General features: G+C 46.3%; 1 protein-coding gene across 2 annotated transcripts in view; it reads left to right on the top strand.

The window, feature by feature from the left end:
• The first annotated feature begins 1327 nt into the window (after positions 1 to 1327).
• The window catches only part of NR4A3 (nuclear receptor subfamily 4 group A member 3), a 34903-nt gene continuing 15594 nt past the window's right edge, over positions 1328 to 20636 (top strand). Inside the window, exons 1-6 of one of the 2 annotated variants that reach the window (XM_066367565.1) lie at positions 1328 to 1752; positions 4983 to 5156; positions 6636 to 6763; positions 7369 to 8345; positions 12184 to 12313; positions 12790 to 12962. In XM_066367565.1, the coding sequence (XP_066223662.1) occupies positions 7371 to 8345; positions 12184 to 12313; positions 12790 to 12962 (1278 nt within the window). In that variant the 5' untranslated portion in view covers positions 1328 to 1752; positions 4983 to 5156; positions 6636 to 6763; positions 7369 to 7370. The remainder of the gene's footprint in view (positions 1753 to 4982; positions 5157 to 6635; positions 6764 to 7368; positions 8346 to 12183; positions 12314 to 12789; positions 12963 to 20636) is intronic. The other variant, XM_066367564.1, reaches the window with a different exon arrangement.

Genomic DNA, 20636 nt, shown 5'->3' with positions numbered 1-20636 from the left:
GATGCTTCCACTCAGATGGCAACCTTTGGAACTAGGAGCCTTTAAACTCATAAATTTTTGTTTTTGTTTTCGGGGGGCGGGGGGGGATCGCACTTAAATTCATCATTTCCAGTAAGATATTGCTCTCCCTCACACAAGTCGCCCAAGCTTTCGGCACACCATTTAATGAAAAATGTGTCCCAGGAGACCAGAGCAAATCCCTTAGGGAGGTACTGACTAATAAATCTTGTTGATTGATTTCGAAATGTTTAATTTGGGAGATGGGAGGGGAGGCCCGTCTACAACCATCAAAAAGTGAAAGTGCTAACTGAGAGTTCAATTTCTGAAGAGGGAGGGGCAGGGAGAACACTTGCAACAGTCAGACCCGCTCAGCTGTTCAACACGTGTGTGTTTGTTTTACACACATTGAAATAGTTTCTGCTGCAGCGCGCGCGTGGATGGTAGATTACACTTAGTTGCGTTATAACTGGTCCAGTTATTAAACGCACACCTTAAGTATAAAGAAATAAAACCATATTTTCCCAGAACCATCTGCATCCCTGTGTGAAACACGCACCCAGCAAATAATGCGAGAACAGGGATTAGCCTAGGCGCAGAGGGCTGGAGAGACGTAAACAGTTCTAGAACTGTTGTTGGCGGAAAGCGCAGCTGCACCTCAGGGAGTCTTTGGTCTGGTGCCTAACTTCTTCTGCGCCCGCTGCCAGGTCACTCGGAGAAACTGGCTGGCGGAGCCTTCCCTTTCGGAAGAGCTGTCCTCTCCCTTACCCTCTCGCCCTGGCTCGCTGCCTCGGGGCAGCCTCGGAGGTGAGCCAGCAGCACTCCTCCAACTCTACTCCACCCGAGCCTGACAGCTGGGCGGTCCTCCCTGACCGGAGGGCGGGCCGCCGCTCTTTCTCGCAGACTCGTGCCCGGGCGAGCAGCGCCACTGCAAAGGGGTTGCCAGCGAGTATCGGAAAGGCCTCAGGGCTGGGGCTGGCTGCGCCGCGTAGTTTCCATTGTGCCGCCCGGCGAATGGCCTGGGGACGCGCGCGCGCACACACACGTACAAGCACACACACGCACACACATACACACACCCTCCCTCGCACACGCGGAACCGCCTGGGCCAGGGGAGGGAGGAGGAGGGTGACGTAGCGTCCCATGGCGTCACATTGACGTCTCGCATTCCAGGCACTCTATGGAGAGGCCGCTAGGGCTCCTGTGGCATAAATGACGTGCCGAGAGAGCGAGCGAACGCGCAGCCGGGAGAGCGGAGTCTCCTGCCTCCCGCCCCCCACCCCTCTAGCTTCTGCTCCTCCTCCGCTCCCCACACACAGACAAGCTCACACCCGCTCCCTCACTCGCACACACAGACACGCGGGCACACACGCTCCGCACACACACTCCACTCTCTCCCGAGTGCTCACACCCCTCTCGCCCTGCGCGCTCGGGGGTGCAGCGCCGCGCGGCAGCCGGACGCCCTTCCCGGGCGCACTTTGCAACGCTGACAGCGGTGGCCGTGAAGGTGGAAACAGCAGCGGCATCCTTGCCCCGGGTCGCAGCCTGAGCCAGGACGCCCGCGGAACCCCTCGGCGGCGCCCTCCCATGAGTCGGGATCGCAGCATCCCTGCCAGCCGCTCACCGCCACTGGGAGCCGCTGGGCTTGTACACCGCAGCCCTTCCGGGACAGCAGCTGTGACTCCCCTCCCAGTGCAGATTTCGGGGCAGCTCTCTAGAAACTCTCTCTAAAGACGGAACCGCCACAGCACTCAAGTACGTATTTGAGATTCACCCACTTAATTGGGGGACTTGCTAAAAAGTTGGCGCGCTGAGAAGCGCCGCTCCCGAAATTGACAACTTTGAGTTGGGGGTTTTCCCCCCCTCGCCTCCTCACTGCGGCTTTGCTGGTGGAGCGGCGGGTGGATTCTGATCCTAAACTTTTCCCCTGTAGCAGACCCGCGGGGATATCTGGAGCTCGCGGGATTCTTCCCCTCACCCGAAGGGGCGAAAAGCCTCTAACAAAGAGGAGGACCGGGATTTGTGCAGTAGCAGCTCCGGCGATGTAATTCAGGGTATTTCGGCTCTAGTTGTCATGGTAATGATGCTCTCGGTGGCGGCGGCAGCCGCGGCAGGGAGTTGCAGCTCCGGTGATGAACGGCAGTAATTTTCCTGCCTTTTAACTAGGATTGAAAATAGGGGCTCCGGTGGGTCCAAGTTAATACAAACTAAGAGTGACTCCGAGCTAGTTAACTGGGAGAGAGTTTGGGAGGGAAGGGGTCTGGGCGGCAGCGGCTGGAGTTTGCAAAGACGCTCGGAGGATCTCAGGAAAGTGGGCATAATTGTAGGAATGTGGCTTATTGTATTGAAATGAGCCTAGGGTTCTGCTAGGCACGTTTGCCCAGCGTCGCCGACTTGCCCGTTTACACTTTTCCCTTCGGAGGTAATCGGGTGTAATTGCGGGCTCCCGCGCTCCGACACGCGTGGAGACGGGCTCCCTATCCGTAAGGCTTGGCTCAGTGTGGGAAAGGCATGTTTTACTCTTAACTGACAGAATTCGCGCTTTTGGAGAAGTTGCTCTGTTTTACTATTGATAGAAATGAAAGTTCTCGATGGTGAGAGGAGCGCGGTCGTGCCAAAGCAGCCTGCGGAGACTGACTTCCAAAGGCACCTCTAGAACCAGCTGAAAACTTCAGGCAGTCGTGAGGTTTAAGCAATTTGTCCCTTGATTTCAAAGAATATTCTTGAAGATTGCCTTTTATTGATGCCTCCGGGTACTCCAAAGGGAAGAGCTAGCTGTAAGGAGTTGGTAATCAGAAATCTCGGGCTGTTATCCCGGAGCCCTGGGGTGCCAGGAGGGAGGTTCAGGGCGCCTGTTCAGTCATTTCATCGCCAATTTAATCCTGAATTTTCTTTTCCCACGACGAAGTAATATTTTCTAGAACTAAGTTGGGGAAAGAGAAAGCTGCCCAACGCGGCTACTGGGCACAATGAATGAAGTTACAGTGTAGTCGAGTTACCTTAGCTGAACAAGATGCTCCAATATGAATATCCAAGAGTCTTTAGGCCACAGCAGCCTCCACACCCGCTCCCTCCCCACCCCCCCGCACCCACCCGCTCCCGAGCCTCGGCCCCTGCGCTCGCAGGATTTCTCCCCGCGGTTTGTCTCTCCTATTTCTCGGTCTTTCTGAGAATCTCGGTCTTTCCCTTTCTGTCGGTCTCTCCTCCACTCCACTTGCCCCCGCCCAACCTCCGCCCCCGCTCCCCAGGGTTGGAAACTCCGCGGAGGAGCCCGGGTCACAATGGTGCGTTTCACGGTTTCCTCCACACGCTTTACCACGGGGAGGGGAACACGGGGGTGTTCCTTTCGTCCGCCCACGAGAAAGAAAGGGGCTTTGACAGAGGTAGTTATTTCTTCCTAATTTACAACCCTTGGGCTCCGTGCTCCCAGCCCCGGCGGCCGCGAGCAGGAGCCACGGAACGTGTTTCCAGGCGCGGAGGCTTTGCCTAGGTAACCGGCCTTTGGGGGTGGGGGAGAGAGCCAAGGGGGCGCTCCGCTCAGCGGTAGGGTGGTTCCTTCCCGCGAACGCTGGTGCTCGGGAAGAGCCTCTTCTCTGAAGAGACGCGACCCTCCCCACCCGAGTCAGAGAAAGGCTCCGCTTGAAAGACCCTGTGGAAGGGTGGGAATGCGGGCACCTGCTGAAGGAGATGGTGGGAGGTTGCTGGAGACTCTCACTGGAGATGCGAGGGGTGGGGGACTGCAAGCGCAAGCTACAGCCGTGGGAAGGTCCGTCCCTGCCTGAGCCAGAGCTTGCGCAAGCTTTCCACAGTATCAGCTGGGGCTGGAGCAAAGACTGGGGTTGGGGGGCTGGGGGTGTCAAGGGAATCCTTCATGACCTGGCCTTCAAGGGCTTCCCGGGCATGAAGACTCCGAGTCCCGCTCATTTTCTTAAGGGAAACCCTCGGCTCAGGGGCTGCTGGAGACAAAATTTACATGACCCTCGCTGCCCGCGCACTCTCGAGGATTTTGGTGTTTGTGTTTATTTTGGCTCCACGTTCCCTCCCCTGGAGCTGTGAGTGGGTCCGGACAAAGGGGGCGCTATAGGCCGGAGTTCAGGACAGTGGGATCTTTCCTCGGGGCCGGCGGAACTGCTACAAAGTTTCGCTGAGGCAATGCGCAGAGACGCTTGCCCCGGAGCTGCGCTGGCGCCCTCCGGAATGTGCCCCCTCCGGGCAGCCGGATGGCCCCGAGCCTCGAAGTCGCCCACCCTTGAGGATACCTCCCGCTGGGTGCAGGGGACCTCCCCACCGTCCTCCCCACCAGCTGCGAACGCCATCCGCCTTGTCGCCTTGCTTCCAGCGCGGGCCTGTTTCCACTGTGCCCTTTTGTTTGCTTGACCCCTGGCCCCCGAAACTCGCTGCTAATAGAAGCAAAGAGAAGCAAAGCTCCATTAGCATTTAGAATGAAAAGCTCTGACTTTCTTAATTCCTCGGGGCATTCATGCATTCGTTCCGGACCTTGTGCATTTCCTTTGCATCGTGTAAAATTTGTATTTGAAGGGGGGGGGGGGGGGCGGTGGAATTGGAAATACTATTTCCCGCTGGTATACACTCACTGACTCCCCGAATTCGGGCAGAACTCTTTCCTCAAGTGTTTTTTCTTTTTTCTTTTTTTTTCTGTTTTCCTGACTTGGTGAGCTCAAACCAATGGGGGTGGGGGTCAATTTCTGGGCGACGTCAGGCTTCGCGTCTTTAGCTTCGGTTCGGGTGCCACAAAACAGCAGTGAGCACGGCTAGGACAACGTTTACTCGGCTACCCCAAGGTGGTGTGATGCTTCTTGTCCCGGGAATCCAATCACCTTAAGCACTGCTTCCTTACCCTTATAATTTTTTGTAATTAACGTTGCATTTTTAGAGGCCCCCACCAACTCCCAATACTCCCAGCCCAGGCCCTGGTGACAGCCTGGACTTATTGTGACCTTTGTTCTCTCTGCGGGTGCCCGCAGAGCCCACTGCGGAAGAGCGCAGCCCGGCTAGTCCCGGCCCTGAGACTGGACCCTCGGCGGAGCCGGGTCGCACCGCCGCAGCTTCGCCTAGCCGGACGTCACCACCTCCTTCACTCTCAGCCTCCGCTGGAGAGACCCACAGCCCCACCATTCAGCGCGCAAGATATCCTCCAGGTAGGTCTAAAGGCACGACCCTCATTCCTCCCGACCTGGGAAAGGTAGGTAGGGTAGCCATGCAGCCAGCGGACAAACTGGTCAGCGTGCCCAGCGCCAGGAGAGCGACTGCTGGCCACTAATTTCACAGCACAGGTCGCTTCCTTCTAGGAAGCTCCAATGGATACCACGCCCTGTTATTACAGTGGAGGAGCCAGATTAAGCATTGCATTTCTCAAAAATATTTTTCCTAAGAAAAATACACCATAGATTAGGATCTTTTAATACATTTTGATGTCATTTTCCCTCTCCTTTTATATGCAGTTTATGCATTTAAGAATTATGGGATCACTTAGAGCAATACAGAACATTTTTGTTTGTATATAACCCAAATCACTTGAGTGCAGAAGTATGGATTATTGAAGCTTTGAGGGAAAGAGAAAAAATATTTGACCTGAAATCCAAGGAGTAATTTGAGTTGGCAAAATAAAGGATTAAAGGCTTGGCTTGTAACACCTCTTTATGCACTTGTCAAAGAGACACCGGGTGCCAGGCCTGTGTGGGCACCAAAGTTATGCAGATAAATAGAACTCAGTCCCAGTGAACTCACACTCTAGCTAGAAACCACAGAAAGACACAAGAGCAATAGGTAGGATTGGCAAGGAAGAATGATAGAAAAGACTAGAGACATCCTAGAGGTCTGAAGGGAGAAGGAGAATAGATGAAACATCAGGCAGTGTTCTTTCTTTTAAATGATTAGTCTTTCATTTCATCCCAATGAGTTGACAGCATGATAAGTAATCCTTTAACTTCAAACTAGTGAGTGTTTTTAAGGCCCTGCTTGAAAAATAAAGGCTTGAACTGGCCCCTCCTCATCACTGCTTCTTCCAACAGGCCCTCATCACCTCTTGTCAAGTCAAAATTTCATCCCATACACACATGACTCAATCAGATTTGGCAATGTGAATAAGAGAAAGATGTCAAAGGAAATGTGAAGTACTCACCTTTCTGTTAGTCACAATTTTTACACCATAGACTCCATATAGACATTAAGAACCCGGGTTTCCTCTGGTTCAGAAAAAAACAACCACCAGAAATTGCCCATTTTACCATTTATATTTAGCCACAAAGAAAGGGAAATAGTTAGGTAGGTCATTCACTAGACCCTATAATTCTCAGGGCCTTCTCATCCAGCTCAGCCTCCCTGAACCATAGTAAGCAAAATGGATACCAGTCTCTTTGGGGCTCAACATAGTCATACTGGCAGAGAAACTAAACCTATTAAAAAACTGCTTTCTTTTTTAAGGTTACTAATTCTTCTGTCAAAAGAAAATATATAAACTTACTTGCCTATTATGATAGCTGTAAACTGTTGTCATAAAACAGCCACTTATATACCTTTTTATGTCAGAATTGGAGGAAAAATATATATCTACTCTATATAACACAGAGCAGGTTTGGTGGGTGTTTTGTTGCAGCTGCTGGTCTTTTTCTTTACAGATGGTGCAAACTCCCATGAGTCCATTTCCTGGGCCTACATTCCCACCTCACCACCTAGCTGGCTGAAGTCATCAACAGGGTTCCCAGTTATGCAGGCTGCTAGCCCTGTCTGGAGGAGTGGGGAGGAGGTGGGAGAAAGCAATCACAACGTGTGTGGGTAGCCTTAGTTGGCACTTATAAAATGTTAGACTGTCACTGTTTCCCTTGGCCACTAAGTCCCATAGAGGACACTTTTTTTTTCCCTAATAGGTTTATAAATCAATGTGTGAGAGACTTAGGGGACCAGTGGCCTCTTCCCCCCTCAAATAAACCAACAGAGCATTCACTGGCTTTCTTCTTGTCCTCCCAACTAGTGGCTGAAGTCACTCCAATTAAATTTTAGGGCTCAAAACCACTTTAAAAAGTATCACTGGGCCTGTGAGGGTAGACATCAAATTTCCGAGATCTGGTGGAGGACAGGGAAAGGAAGAGAGGTGGGCTCAGAAGTCCCTAGGAGATTGGGGTTTGGCATTCTGTGGTCCCTTTGACAGTCTGTCAGGGATTCAGCTTTCTTCCCGGGGAAGAAAGAAAGTAAGGAAGCATGGGGCTCTAAATCTATGCTAGCAGAAGGAGGAAAGGATGTCACTTCCTTTCTATTTCCTCGACCTAGATGAAAGTGCAATGACGTCAGTGCTACCTCTTAGCTAGGAAAGAGTGATGACTTTTCTGAAAGACCCTTTCCCTGTCCCTGCAGATATGCCCTGCGTGCAAGCCCAGTATAATCCTTCGCCTCCAGGTTCCAGTTATGCAGCGCAGACCTATAGCTCAGAATACACAGCAGAGATCATGAATCCTGACTACACCAAGCTGACCATGGACCTCGGCAGCACTGAAATCACAGCCACGGCCACCACATCTCTGCCCAGCTTCAGTACCTTCGTGGAAGGCTACTCGAGCAACTACGAATTCAAGCCCTGCCAGTACCAAATGGAGCCCCCTGGCCCACGACCCTTGATCAAGGTGGAAGAGGGCCACGCGCATGGCTACCACCACCATCACCCCCACCACCACCACCACCCTCACCACCATCATCATCACCATCACCAGCAACAGTCGCAGCAGCAGCCATCCATTCCGCCCCCCTCCGGACCGGAGGACGAGGTGCTGCCCAGCACTTCCATGTACTTCAAGCAGTCCCCGCCGTCCACCCCCACCACGCCGGGCTTCCCCGCGCAGGCGGGGACGCTGTGGGACGACGCGCTGTCCTCGGCGCAGAGCTGCATTGCACCCAGCCCGCTGCTGGACCCGCCAATGAAAGCGGTGCCCACGGTGCCCGCCGCGCGCTTCCCTCTCTTCCCCTTCAAGCCCTCGCCGCCGCACCCGCCGGCGCCCAGCCCGGCCGGCGGCCACCACCTCGGCTACGACCCGACGGCCGCCGCTGCGCTCAGCCTGCCCCCCAGAGGCGCCGCCGCGAGCAGCCAGGCCGCCGTACTCGAGGGCCACCCGTACGGGCTGCAGCTGGCCAAGAGGCCGGCCGCGCTGGCCTTCCCGCCGCTCGGCCTCACGGCCTCCCCTACCGCGTCCAGCCTGCTGGGTGAGAGCCCCAGCCTGCCGTCGCCGCCCATCAGGAGCTCGTCATCCGGTGAGGGCACGTGCGCCGTGTGCGGGGACAACGCTGCCTGCCAGCACTACGGCGTGCGCACCTGCGAGGGCTGCAAGGGCTTCTTTAAGGTGAGCGTGCATCTCCTCCCGGCGCCCCTCCTTCCGCAGCCAGCCTCCTCGGCTGCCCGCTCAAGCGAGCGACTAAGTGGGTCCTTCCCGTTTGAGAGGTGTAATTGTTATACTCTGCATTCCTGCAGCTTAGCACCTTCACATCCGTTTTCTCAGGGTGCTTTAACTTGAAGTCTATTACAGGAGGCCACCCCACATGGACTAGAGGGACTGTGCACTTCCTGACTTGGCATTATCTTATGATCACTTTTCTGAAGGGAGCTTTCAGCAGATTTTCAAAGGGACATGTGACCTCAAAAGTGCAAAAACCTCTGCATTTCTCCTCTGTCCAACCTGAGGGGACTGGGTCTGGGTGCCAGGCCGTGTACATTTGTATCTCATTTAATCCTCATAGTAAGAGCTAGGACTGGTGAATCAGACAGACCTGAGAATGCATTCTGACCACTCACTAGCTATTTTTAAATGTCTTGAAGGTAGATCTTAATTATTCTTGTTTCATAAATGAGGAAATGGAGAGATTAATCTGCCCAGTACACACATTCAGAGAGTGAGGGAGACAGGATGTCAGCTCATGTTTACATGACCCCAAAATGCACAGTCTTCACACCTCTGCAGCTGCAGAATGGGCAACTGGCCAGATGCAGTTTGGGCCAGCTCCCTCCATAGAAGATAGAAGCTGGAGCCTCACTAATCCACCTTACTTCTGTGCCACACACAGGGCCAGGTGTGGAAGTTGTTCATGATCTCACAGACACAAAGAGAATTTTACAGTGGGAGTGGTCCTCAGCCTCCCCCATATGTCACCCAGGAGGAAGCCGAAGCTTAGAGAGGTGAAGCCTTGTGTAGCATGTAAACAGTGGTTTATCAGTATGTGGGACAGCTCCAGCTGGTTTCTCCGGACTTTTAAGTTGGGTGCTCTTTATACCACTCAGGGGGGAAAGGCCTTGTTCTCTTGCTGCTCTCTTTTTGCTTTTGACTCCAAGACTTCTTCAGACATTTAATTCTGTGCCAGTCTTCCCACTATCCTGACCATTATCTCAGGCATTTGCAAACCCACGAAAGTTCTCTAACAAGAATCACTCCCTAGGCCTGACCTGTGATGGCACAGTGGATAAAGCGTCGACCTGGAAACGCTGAGGTCACCGGTTCAAAACCCTGGGCTTGCCTGGTCAAGGCACATATGGGAGTTGATGCTTCCAGCTCCTCCCCCCCCCCCCCCCCCCCGTGTCTCTCTCCTCTCTCCCTCTCCTCTCTAAAAATGAACAAATAAAAATTAAAAAAAAAAAAAAAAAAGAATCACTCCCTAGCCTACAGTGCTAGGCAGGGTGGCTGGAGAGGGGAACTGGATGCTGATTGGATAACTGGGATTTGGGAAGCCAATAGGATGTATATGGTAGCAAGCTGGACTTGGAGAACTCAAATAGGAGGCCTTGATCTGTCACCTACCAATTATATGACATTGGGCATGACACTTCTTTCTAGGCCTCAATTTCCCCATCAGTTGAATACAATTCAGAGAAGGGCTGTGAGTACTAAATGACATAAAACAATTATGAAAGCACTTTCTAATTTTTAAAGGGCCATAAAACAATAGTTCATTATAAGTGAAAATGACAGAGTATATATACATAAAAATTCCCATCTTTGTGGATTGGGATATGTACCAACAGGCAACAGTTATTTTTGATATGGGGTTAGAAATCATGTGGTTAATTAAATTCTGCAGAAGTTTTAGTAAATGCTTGTGAAAAGACTTCACAATGTGTTCAGAGCCATACAGAAGGTATGTAGGATTATGATGTTTTAAATGTAGAACCCTCAGGTTAGCCAAATTTTTTTTGTCTTAATGACTCAAGCTTTACCAGGGTTATTTTCAAGGAATGGCATGCCTTTCCCAGATTGATTTTTACATCATTTCAGTGGAAATGCTGAAGGGCAGTAAAATGGGCAGCCAAAAAGGGGAAAAGAAAGAGTAACTCCAAATATAACCACCCCCGAATGATTGAGAGTGGACCAAAATAAAGGAGTGGTAATACATTCCTAGTCTAGAAATGTCAATTAAGTGTTCCCCCACAGCGTTCCTTTTCTGCAGCAATCCCTTGAAAACAAATCTATACTTGGAAGGGCGGGGGGTAGGATGGGAGAGAACCACCCCACAGATCTGTTAATTAAGGGAATGGGAGCAGGTTTTACCCAGTGGCTTTCTACCATTAAATTGAATTCTTTAAAAATGTGACATGAAATGCAGTTAATGATGGAATTCAGTGATTGAACTGTAACGATCTCTCCCTGTCCTTAAACTGGGCAGGCACACACAACTGTGGGAAAGATCTCAGGTTATTGGGAAATTTATACCTGAAGCAAAATGCCACCAGCACTCAAAATGGGCATAGAGCCTTGAGGATGATGGCAAGAAAGAGAGGTGTAGAAATTGCTGTAATTTTCGATCAAAGGGAGCTTCATTCAGGAAATACAAGTTTCCCACCCTTAAAGACTGCTGAGAATTTAAATGATGGAAACTCGGAAGCATGTCTGTATTGTGGAACTTTGCACTTTAAACTAAAATCACCTCCTAATGCAGGGAAGATGCTTCTGGCTCTGTTAGATTTTTAAAGTTTTAAATAAGCAGTTTAGAAATGATCTCCTAAAAGTGGAATTAAAAGGTGATAGGGTAAAACTGATAGATGGGGGTTGAGCTAAAAGTAAAGATTAAAAATAAGGCTAGAATTTTGGGCAAGAGATAGATGACCAACCCCAAATTACCTGGATTTCTTTTTTTTTTAGGCTTATCAAATAAATCCCAACTTTCTGCTCTATTTGGAGTTGTATAGATTAAGGTAATTTCTGAATGATTTCACCCAAAGTGGTAAATACACCCATCTGTTTGCACCAATATTTTCAATTTTTAAAAAAGTCAAGCTTCCTTTCTTTATATTTGGAGAATAAAATTATGCTCAACTCTTTCTCCTTGTGGCATTTTAAAATAATATGTGATTCAGAAAAACACAACATTATTTTATATCCAAGTCCAAGTTTTATGAGATATCTTTTACATATTGCTATTTTGATGTCTATGTCGATAGCCATTTATGAAATAACCTATTCCTGGGAATTTTCATTGAAAATATATGGCTCACATAGTCCTTTCTTTCTCCCATTCTTTTTGTTTTGGTTTTTGGTTTTTCTTTCTTGGATGTGATAGTGGTTGTTAGTGCCCAATTTTAAGATTTTGATTTCAGATATCAAATATGACCATTTACTGTCTATATTCTTAAAGATAAAATAAACTACACAGGCTGATTAATTTCTTTTGCATGAAAACATTATTTTCTATATGTTTTAACTAGATACATTCTGACTTTTGCCTTTTAGATTTCATCTCTATTGGGGAACAAAGCCAGTTACTGTGATATTTGACTTACAAAAGTGATAGCCAACAAAGTGCATCCTAGATAATTTTGATTTTATTTTAATAAGGTCAGCAATAATCAGGGGAGTGGAACAAGTAGAAAATTGTTCCCAAAGGGATATTAAAAGTGGAGATAATCTAATCCTCCAAGGTATGATATGTTGACCTGGTAATTTCAGATATGATTTTATCATTCAGACTTGGATGTCTCCTGAGACTTGCTTCAGAACAATCCGAGATGATTTTCATTGTCAGCAGCTAACACTAATAAAATTGTTTTTCCTGCAGGCTAGCGTGTTAGGAAATTAAATTTATCTAATTATACGAATTGCACTGTCGCTTTTCACATTGTAATTAAAATACATCTTGTCAGGTTCTACCTCTTTCCAGAAACTATTAGTTGACTATCTCTGTATTGTATTTCCTCAGAGAACGGTGCAGAAAAATGCAAAATATGTTTGCCTGGCAAATAAAAACTGTCCCGTAGACAAGAGACGTCGAAACCGATGTCAGTACTGTCGATTCCAGAAGTGTCTCAGTGTCGGAATGGTTAAAGAAGGTATGGATATAATGCTTTTTATCCAACTTGCTTTATGTATTCTCAGGTCTCACTGGAACAAAATTTTCATATTTACGTTGGGAGGGTGATTCTTCCTCGTTTCCCTTTCCCTCCAACGTTTTGTATCTACAGTGTCTGTTTACATTTAAAAGTAGCTGAGGACTACTTATTCTAATTTCTCAGAATCAACAGAGAGCTTGTGTACATACATCTTTGCTCTATTTAAGAAGGAGACTTTTAGGGCTAATTCATTACCAAATGTAAGTATGAGGTGGCTTTTATGCTGCTTGTTTCAACTCTCATTAAATCATTGTGTGAATATTATTCCAAACTTATTGCCACTTTTAAATGGTTGGTCTCATTAATGATGGCTCATCTGTAAAGTGTTTTTGATTCCCTTTTGTGATCTATGGCTATTCATGAATATCTTTGAAGACATTTTCTTCTCTCTCTCTCTCTCTCTCCCTTGGCATCAGTTGTCCGTACAGACAGTCTGAAGGGGAGGAGAGGTCGGCTGCCTTCAAAACCAAAGAGCCCATTACAGCAGGAACCTTCTCAGCCCTCTCCACCTTCTCCTCCGATCTGTATGATGAATGCCCTTGTCCGAGCTTTAACAGACTCAACGCCCAGAGATCTTGATTATTCCAGAGTAAGTTTTGTAATGTCTTGCTTTTGCATGAATGATCAGGGTCTCTAACTCATGATACTAGTTAATAATTAGAGTTGACTGGAGGACTCTGTGCCCGCCACTGTGCTAAACAGTTTTCATACCTTTTCTATATTTCTTACTTCAGTTAGCAATTCCAGTGCATTCATTACACCAAATAATTTTGCCTCACTGGGTCTCTGAATGCCTTAACAAGTGGCCCTGACAGTGCTGCACCTGTCATACCCATTGCTGCAGGATTCCTGGTGGTTGTGCCAATGAAAATCTGCGCAGGTGAATTACAATCTGTAGATTTCTTTCATGGTTTAGACATAGTGACTACTGGTTTTTTCATGTTGTGATCAAACCGTCTGGGTGAGCTGTAAGTTATCCTGAAGCAGTTTGCCCAATTTCATTGGCACTGACTGACCTGCTGCTTGTTCAGTGGGATGAGACTTGATGGAGAGGAGCATGTTCTGGCCTAGACATCAGGAGGACTGGGATGGAACGCCGCCTCTCTGCTTTCTACCTGGGTCACCTGGCTCCTGCTCTTGGCTTCCTCATCCCTACAGCAGAGATGATTATAATATTTAATCTCAGAGGGATGTTTTGATCATTAGTCACACAGGAAAAATGGTTGAGAAAACATTTGAAAACCATAAATGATTACCACCAGTGTTGTTATTTAAGTCAACCAACATATATCAACATTTTTATTTCATATAGTAAAATATCATCAGTTTGAATTTTATAAATTGCTGGAAATCTGGATAACAGACAAGAACCACGAGAAAGGATTTTCTGAGCAAATGTACAAACACTACTCTAAGGAAGTTTTTAAAAAGACTTGGAAAAGCAAACTTCTATTAAGACAGGGTATTGCCAAAGAGGAAAAGGAAGAAAAAAAGATCACAATTATTGGGCAATTTCTACATGTGAGACATAGTGGTACACTGTTTCATTTAACCATTCAAAGAAACATGAACTGTAGGGATAGTTACCCTCCCTGGAGGACAAGAGACCTTAGAGAGTTTGCACACAGACCAGAGAGATACCAGTCCTGGGATCCCCAGCTGGTTGGTGTGGATTGGCATCTATTACCAGACTCCCCTCTCCAGGTCTAATCAATATTTCAAACTTCCGTTTGAACAGCTAGAAAACAGTGAGTGTTTCTGTTATATGTCCCCCTTTTAGGTTACCATGTTGTGATTGGTACACTCACTTTGATCCTCCTTACCTCATCCCTACCCTAATTATGGGCTGTGAAGCCTCCTCTCTGCACCTGCTCACAAGACTTCACAGGAGAAGAGTGGTATATCTTTAGCACCAAAGGTTGAGGACTCTTCTCCTGATTACAAAGAGGGTCTCTTGACTTAAGTCAAGTCTTAAATAAGAGTCTAGCATAATAATGCAGTGGTTAAGGGCTTAGGCTTTGGAACCATGTGGGTCCCTAGATTAAAATCCTAACATCATCAAATGACCTTGAGCAACTGCTTAAATCTTTTAATGCCTCAGTTTCCTCATCTGTGTTATGGAATTATAATTATAATATCTACTTCCTGGGGTTTGTGAAGATTAAATAAGATGATACTCATCAAAGCTTTAGCACCGTGCCTTCCCTGTGTGTCACCCCCTTGACTAAACCTCTACTTCTACCATTTGTTGAATGTGCTAATGAGTATGAACACTTCACATGTCAGGCGCCGTGAGCAATACCATAAGAGTTATGATCTGTGTTTGACAGATGAGGAGATTAAAACTGAGAAAGGCTAAATGACGGACTTGCCCAAGGGCATAAAATTAATATGCATCAGAGGTAGAATTAGAAGCCAAGTGTGTCGGACCCCAAAGTCAGAGTTCCTAAATACCAAGCTTTATTGCACCTCTGGTTTCAGTGGGAGAGGGTGCTGGAAAGGCAGTCTGGAATAAAGACATTCTCCCTAAAGGAATTTTGGCCTCTCCTCATGCAATATTTCTGAATTAATGAAGCTTTTCCTTACTGCCCACGCCGAGGCTACATAACACAAGCTGTCATTGATCCAGGATATTTGAAGTCACTTTTGGTGGTCGGTCCAGAGAGTTTAGGCTCCAAAAGTGGGGTTTTTTTTGTTTTTTGTTTTTTTTCACCAGATTATCTGATTATGGATCTATGTGGACTATTCAGTGGCAAACCCTCCCTAGCACTTTGAGTTGTCCCAGCTGGGAACTCTCTCCACACTGAAAAATCAATCCAGCGTTGTTTGCTTGCCTCTGTACCATTCAGCATGTTAGACTAGAGTCATCATCCTCATCAACAAACATTTATCCAATTTAATTGTTAGCTTTGTCCAAAATAGCAGATTGACCATGCCAGAGTCTGGGTCACATTGATACTACCTTTGGGGCCTGGCAATTTTGTAAAGCATATTTATTTTAATTGCATTGTTTTGGAATCAGGTTGAACCTCATAGCTCGGATTCTCCTGCTCTTAGATAGCTTTACAAAATTATCAAAAATTGGACCCAAATCAATTAAATTAAAAGACTTTTTTAAAAAATACAGTGATTTTTTTCATCAAAAACTTGGATGAAGGCAGAGAAGGCATGCTGATCACATTGGCAGATGACAGAAAGCTGGGAGGGATCGCTAATATGATGGATGTCAGTATCAACATTCAGAAGGATTTCGACAGGTTGGAACAAGATGGGCTGAAACTATCACGAAGAAAGTTAACAAAAATAAATGTGAAGCTGAGCATTTAGAATTTTAAAACATGGGAGGGCCTTGGCCTGTCAGTAGTTCATGTTAAGAAGAGCTTGGGAGTTTGTTCCATACACATTTACTATGAACCAACAGAGTATATGTGTGCTGGAACAGACGGATACTCAGGAACCGTAGGCCGCAGAAGTGTGGGGCCAGAACCAAGTTGGGGTGGTCCCACGGGCCCTGTGCTGACCGACCACACTTCAGGTTTTGAGTCCCGGTCCAAGATGGGGTTTAAAAGGGATGTGGACATACTGCTTCAGGAAGCTTGCAAGGAACGATTGGAGGAAATGACAATATGTGGACAGGGAGGTTTGGCAGGAGTAGCTCGCTCTTTTGCCTTGTGGCAAAGAGGACTGTTGCTCCCAGGGACAGATCTAGAGAAAAAGGGAGAGAGCCCCTTTCAGCTCACTCTGCAGACAGGGATGAAGCTCTCTTAGCTGTAAGAGCTGCTGTGGAAGTGTGATCACCAACATTATAGTAACTAAGGAGAACACATTAACAGGGTTCCTCAATAGCGGAGAGCTTATTTAGGATGATACTGAGTTCCTTCCAACTCTAAAATTTTAATGATTCTGGGGTTTACCTTATTGTCCCTAAATGCAAGTGATTATATCTACATATACATATAAAAATATGTATTGTTAAGTAATTTGTTATTTAACAAGATTGAATTGCTTTGTTCCGTAAAAAAAATGCAAAATGAATGTATTGAGCGCCTACTATACTGCTCACAAAAGTTAGGGGATATTTTATCACTTCATATTCATTTTGAAATATTCCCTAATTTTTGTGAGCAGTATACTTAACCCCTAACTTTCTGTGATCTAATTTATGGTTTTGGTAATTTTTGTAAGAATGTCATATATTAAAACTTAATTTTCGTAAAAACTTCTTCTTAAAGTTTTATGTTTATAAATTTATACAACTGGAGGTGACCTTGGGATCATCTAATCCAAGCTCTATATTTTAAGAGGAGTAAAGTAATGGCTTCCAGGGGTTAAGTGACTGGTCTGAGGTCAGACAAGTCATGGCAGAGCGTGGCCTAGATCCAAATCTCATTCAAGGTACTTGAATACATGTTTCTCTTTAACTATACGGCCACTTCTATTTAATGGCAATTTAACTAGATTTTTTTTAAAGAAAAAAACAAGCTTTATTCAGTTTTTAAAAATTACAATAATAGTAATATATATCCATTAGTTTGGTTTTGGTTTGTTTTTTTTTTAAAGACAAACTGTTTAGGAATGGATAAAGTGAAAAATGAAAGTCTCTTCCTTTGTTCCTGCCTAATTCTACCCTTGAGCAGTAGCCGATAACAGCAGTACTGTGTATCCATAATTTATTCATTTTTTAAATAAGAATTTGCCCTGTCAGATTTGACTCAGACAGTCAATTTGATGGAAATTATCTATAAAAGGTACTAGCTTCTCTCGGTGAATCAGACAGCTAGAGAACTGAGGAAAGGTTTGCCAGACAGATATGTTCTAATCTTCTCATACCAGTACACGCGCCTTTAAGGTAGGGAGTGAGTGGTTGTCCTCATTTGTGAGAAAAGGAAGTGCAAGAATTGGGTTCCAAGTCACAGAGAGAGCGAATGTTTTAGAGGCCAGAAAGAGAGCGCCTCGCTCGGGGAAGCGTTCCTGGCTCTGGGGCCTTCTCATTTCCTTTGGGCCAAACTTCGTTCCTTCAAAACTGAGCTCAGATCATTGTATATCAGTGCAGTCAAAACATGTCACATCTGATATGTTTCTTCTTGAAATGTTGCTATTCTCTGCCCCACAGTTGCTTTTCATTTAGCAATACAAGCATATATAGGTACTGGGCTTGGCTTCCGAGCCCATATAAGTACCGAGAGAGATTATGAGAGAGAAAATAGACCTAACGTCCTCATTACTTGGTCATTTCAAGTATTTGTCAGCAAACCAGGATGTTTTCTGGTAATTGGTGTCACTTAGCATAGTAACAGATGCCAAATACAAGAGATATTGCTCAGATAAAACCAGGCACCAGCAAGTGGCATTTAAGTATGTTCACAAGATAGCTGGTGAAACAACATGACTAACACATGTTAGACCTACAAAGTAAACAGCATGAAAACTCTGCAAAGCGTGGTTTCATGAGGTGCCTCAGAAGATCCTCTCAAATTACCACCAATTCATTAGATGATTTCAGGCTGGTTCCTACCCTTCTATGCGGCTGTTTCCTCATTTGAATGGTGAGGAGATTGGACTAAGTGCACTCCCATGACCCCTCCCAGTGTTCTCATTCTCTGCTCGCTGTAATTCCCTATGGGTACAGGTCAGCATTTCCCCAAGTGTGGTACCCAGACTGCCTATATCAGAAAGAGCCAGGGTATTTGCTTAAAATGCAGATTCTGCAGCCACACTCAGGCTTGCTGTGTCAGAATGGGGGGAAGGGAGAAGGCAGGCGGGACAAGCACCTCAGGTGAATAGTCGGCACACTAAAATTTGAGGACCATCAGTATAGCTTAATAAGAACAATTCAATTTTACCTGGAATCTCCTATTTCCCAGCTTTCCTTGGGCTGAAAAGGAATGAGCAGTGGAGATACAAATTTGCAAGAAAGCAGTTAATTCATTGAGTAAATATTGAATGGCTCCTGGGTGTCAGGCACTGTTCTAGAGCAAGGGACACATTGCTGAATAAGAAAAGCTCCTACCTTCATGGAGTTTACATGCCATGAAAGAAAGAGAAAGGAAACTTAACAAATAGCTACAGTGACACCATTGGTGGGAGGAGGGGAGGTTGTGTTTGTTTCTGGTTTTGTTTTTAAGGGGAGTTAATTAGAAAAAAAGGAATAAATATGGGGAAAGTATATTCACTGCCAACTTTAAAGTGTCACTTTTTCAAGTGTAAGAACCTAAGGATGAATATATATATGTGTGTGTGAATATATATATATGAATATATATATAGTATGAATATATATGAATATATATATATAGATATATAGTAGTTTGGCTTATAGAATGATCATATCTAAAATATATAAAGACCCAGGGAAAAGTAACATGGTAAGGGAAATAAAATGCTCTTAGGATATTTTATATGTTTAGCCTGGACTGACAAGTAAGATAAATACCAGATTCCACATTGCTATGAAAGCATCACATTGCTAAGTTTTTTAGGGCTGGTGTTTGTTCCTTGTTCCCATTCAGATAACTTGTTCTAGGCCTAGGCTGTGCTGAAATCTGACTGTATAGCCGTATTACTGCCATATGAAACGTGTAGGCTCATTTCAGTTTACATAACTTTCATGGTTGATTGTAGCTCTAGATTCTCATTCCGGGTGCCTCAGTGAAATCCCTATTAGACGTTAGCTGTCAGTAAATGGAATGCTGTGTCTTTGACTAGTGGTAAAGCCAGATTTTTAATGGATCAATTATCCATATAGGCTAAAATAAAAAGCATAAACAGGGAAGATTCATTTCTAAAGTCTTTCTCTATTTGGCTTGCATTTGATTGGAATGATCAATAAACAAATATTTCTAGATTTTCTCTGGTGAACCCCAAATCTGACTGTCTCTGAAAAAATGATCTAGGGGAGCACACAAGCAGAGATGGAGTCTGGTGCTTCCAGCTCCAGGCCCAGTATTCCTTGGTGAGGTTTTTCTGAAAGAAAGGCAAGGCAGAGAAAGACTCTAAAATGTTGTGTTAGGTTCATTCAAATATTACTTTCAGTAGAGGGGATACTTGGTTTGTCTTTTCCCTCAGCATGGAATGCTGACCCTCCATTCACCTCCAAGTTACAGGTGGCTCATGCTGAGTCCAATTTGGCTCCAGAATCCTGGGACGTGGACTGGAGTCACTGCAGGTGAAGCCCAGAGGGTCTGGCTGGAGCCTGGCATGCCGGGCCTGCTGGCTCTCCTGCTTGCTGAGCTTCCTCAGAGGCAACTGCACACGCAGGGCAGGCAGGGACTGCATTTCCCTGTGTGCAGGATGCATGAAATGTGAGCCCAGCAGGGGCGGAGGCCTGCGGAGGACCCTGGGCGAAAGCTAAGTGCTCTGGAGGATGGTGAGCAAATATTAGAAGCGGAGAGATTATTGAGTTGTGAGCCACGGTCAGGGCAGGAGGGAGCTGTCAGGTCCCATTCCCGGGAAAACGTTTACACCCTTTAGTCTTTTTCTCTCTACTTAACACCCTATTTTAAAACAAAATAATGCCTTATCAAGCTCAAATTCTAGGCAATAACATCATACCTGGTATGATTAAGCAAAATTTAGAATCATCGAAGGCAAGAGCCTTCACATGAAACTTTCATCAGGATTGCCAATAGTCTAGGCCATAAAACAGACCTCAACAAATTAAAAATAACAAGAAATCATACAATGTAGGCTGTCAGACCACAATGGAATTAAGCTAGAAATCAATAACAGAGAGACAGCTGGATGCAAGAGCCAGAAGGAATCTTAGGGATCAACCAGTGCAGTCGCTTCCTACTTCAGCGGCAGAAACAGACCCAGAGAAGTCAAGTGACTTGTCTACAGCTGCACAGCAGGTCAGGCCAGAGCCTGGAGGAGGACCGCATGAGCTGCTGCTTCTACTCCATGTTACCACTCATTGGGGAGTTTCATATGTAGTGCTGTCAGCTTTCTAAAGGTGGTTCTGTCCTGATTTTCACCCCGCCCTTGAAGAGCATATGGAATCGGGGTCATATCAGAGGAGAAAGTAAAATAGAGTCCTCCTTTTCCACACTCCTCCGGTTAATATGGTGTGTGTCCACTGGAAAGAGGTGGTGGGAAGTGTCTGACGGCTGGCTCAGGCTGCCACCCTTGACCACCCCTGGGAAGGAAGGCTGGTTACTTCTCCTGGACTTTGCTCCCATGGTCTATTATGTCACAGAAACATCCAGGGCTTCATAGAATCTGGGCTCTGGGGGGGACAGGTGGGAACAGAGGATCCGGAGCTCTG

This window comes from Saccopteryx leptura, chromosome 2, assembly GCF_036850995.1.
Source record: "Saccopteryx leptura isolate mSacLep1 chromosome 2, mSacLep1_pri_phased_curated, whole genome shotgun sequence".
In the NCBI taxonomy this organism is placed as follows: Eukaryota; Metazoa; Chordata; class Mammalia; order Chiroptera; family Emballonuridae; genus Saccopteryx; species Saccopteryx leptura.
This window is presented reverse-complemented; position numbering and strand designations above follow the sequence as displayed.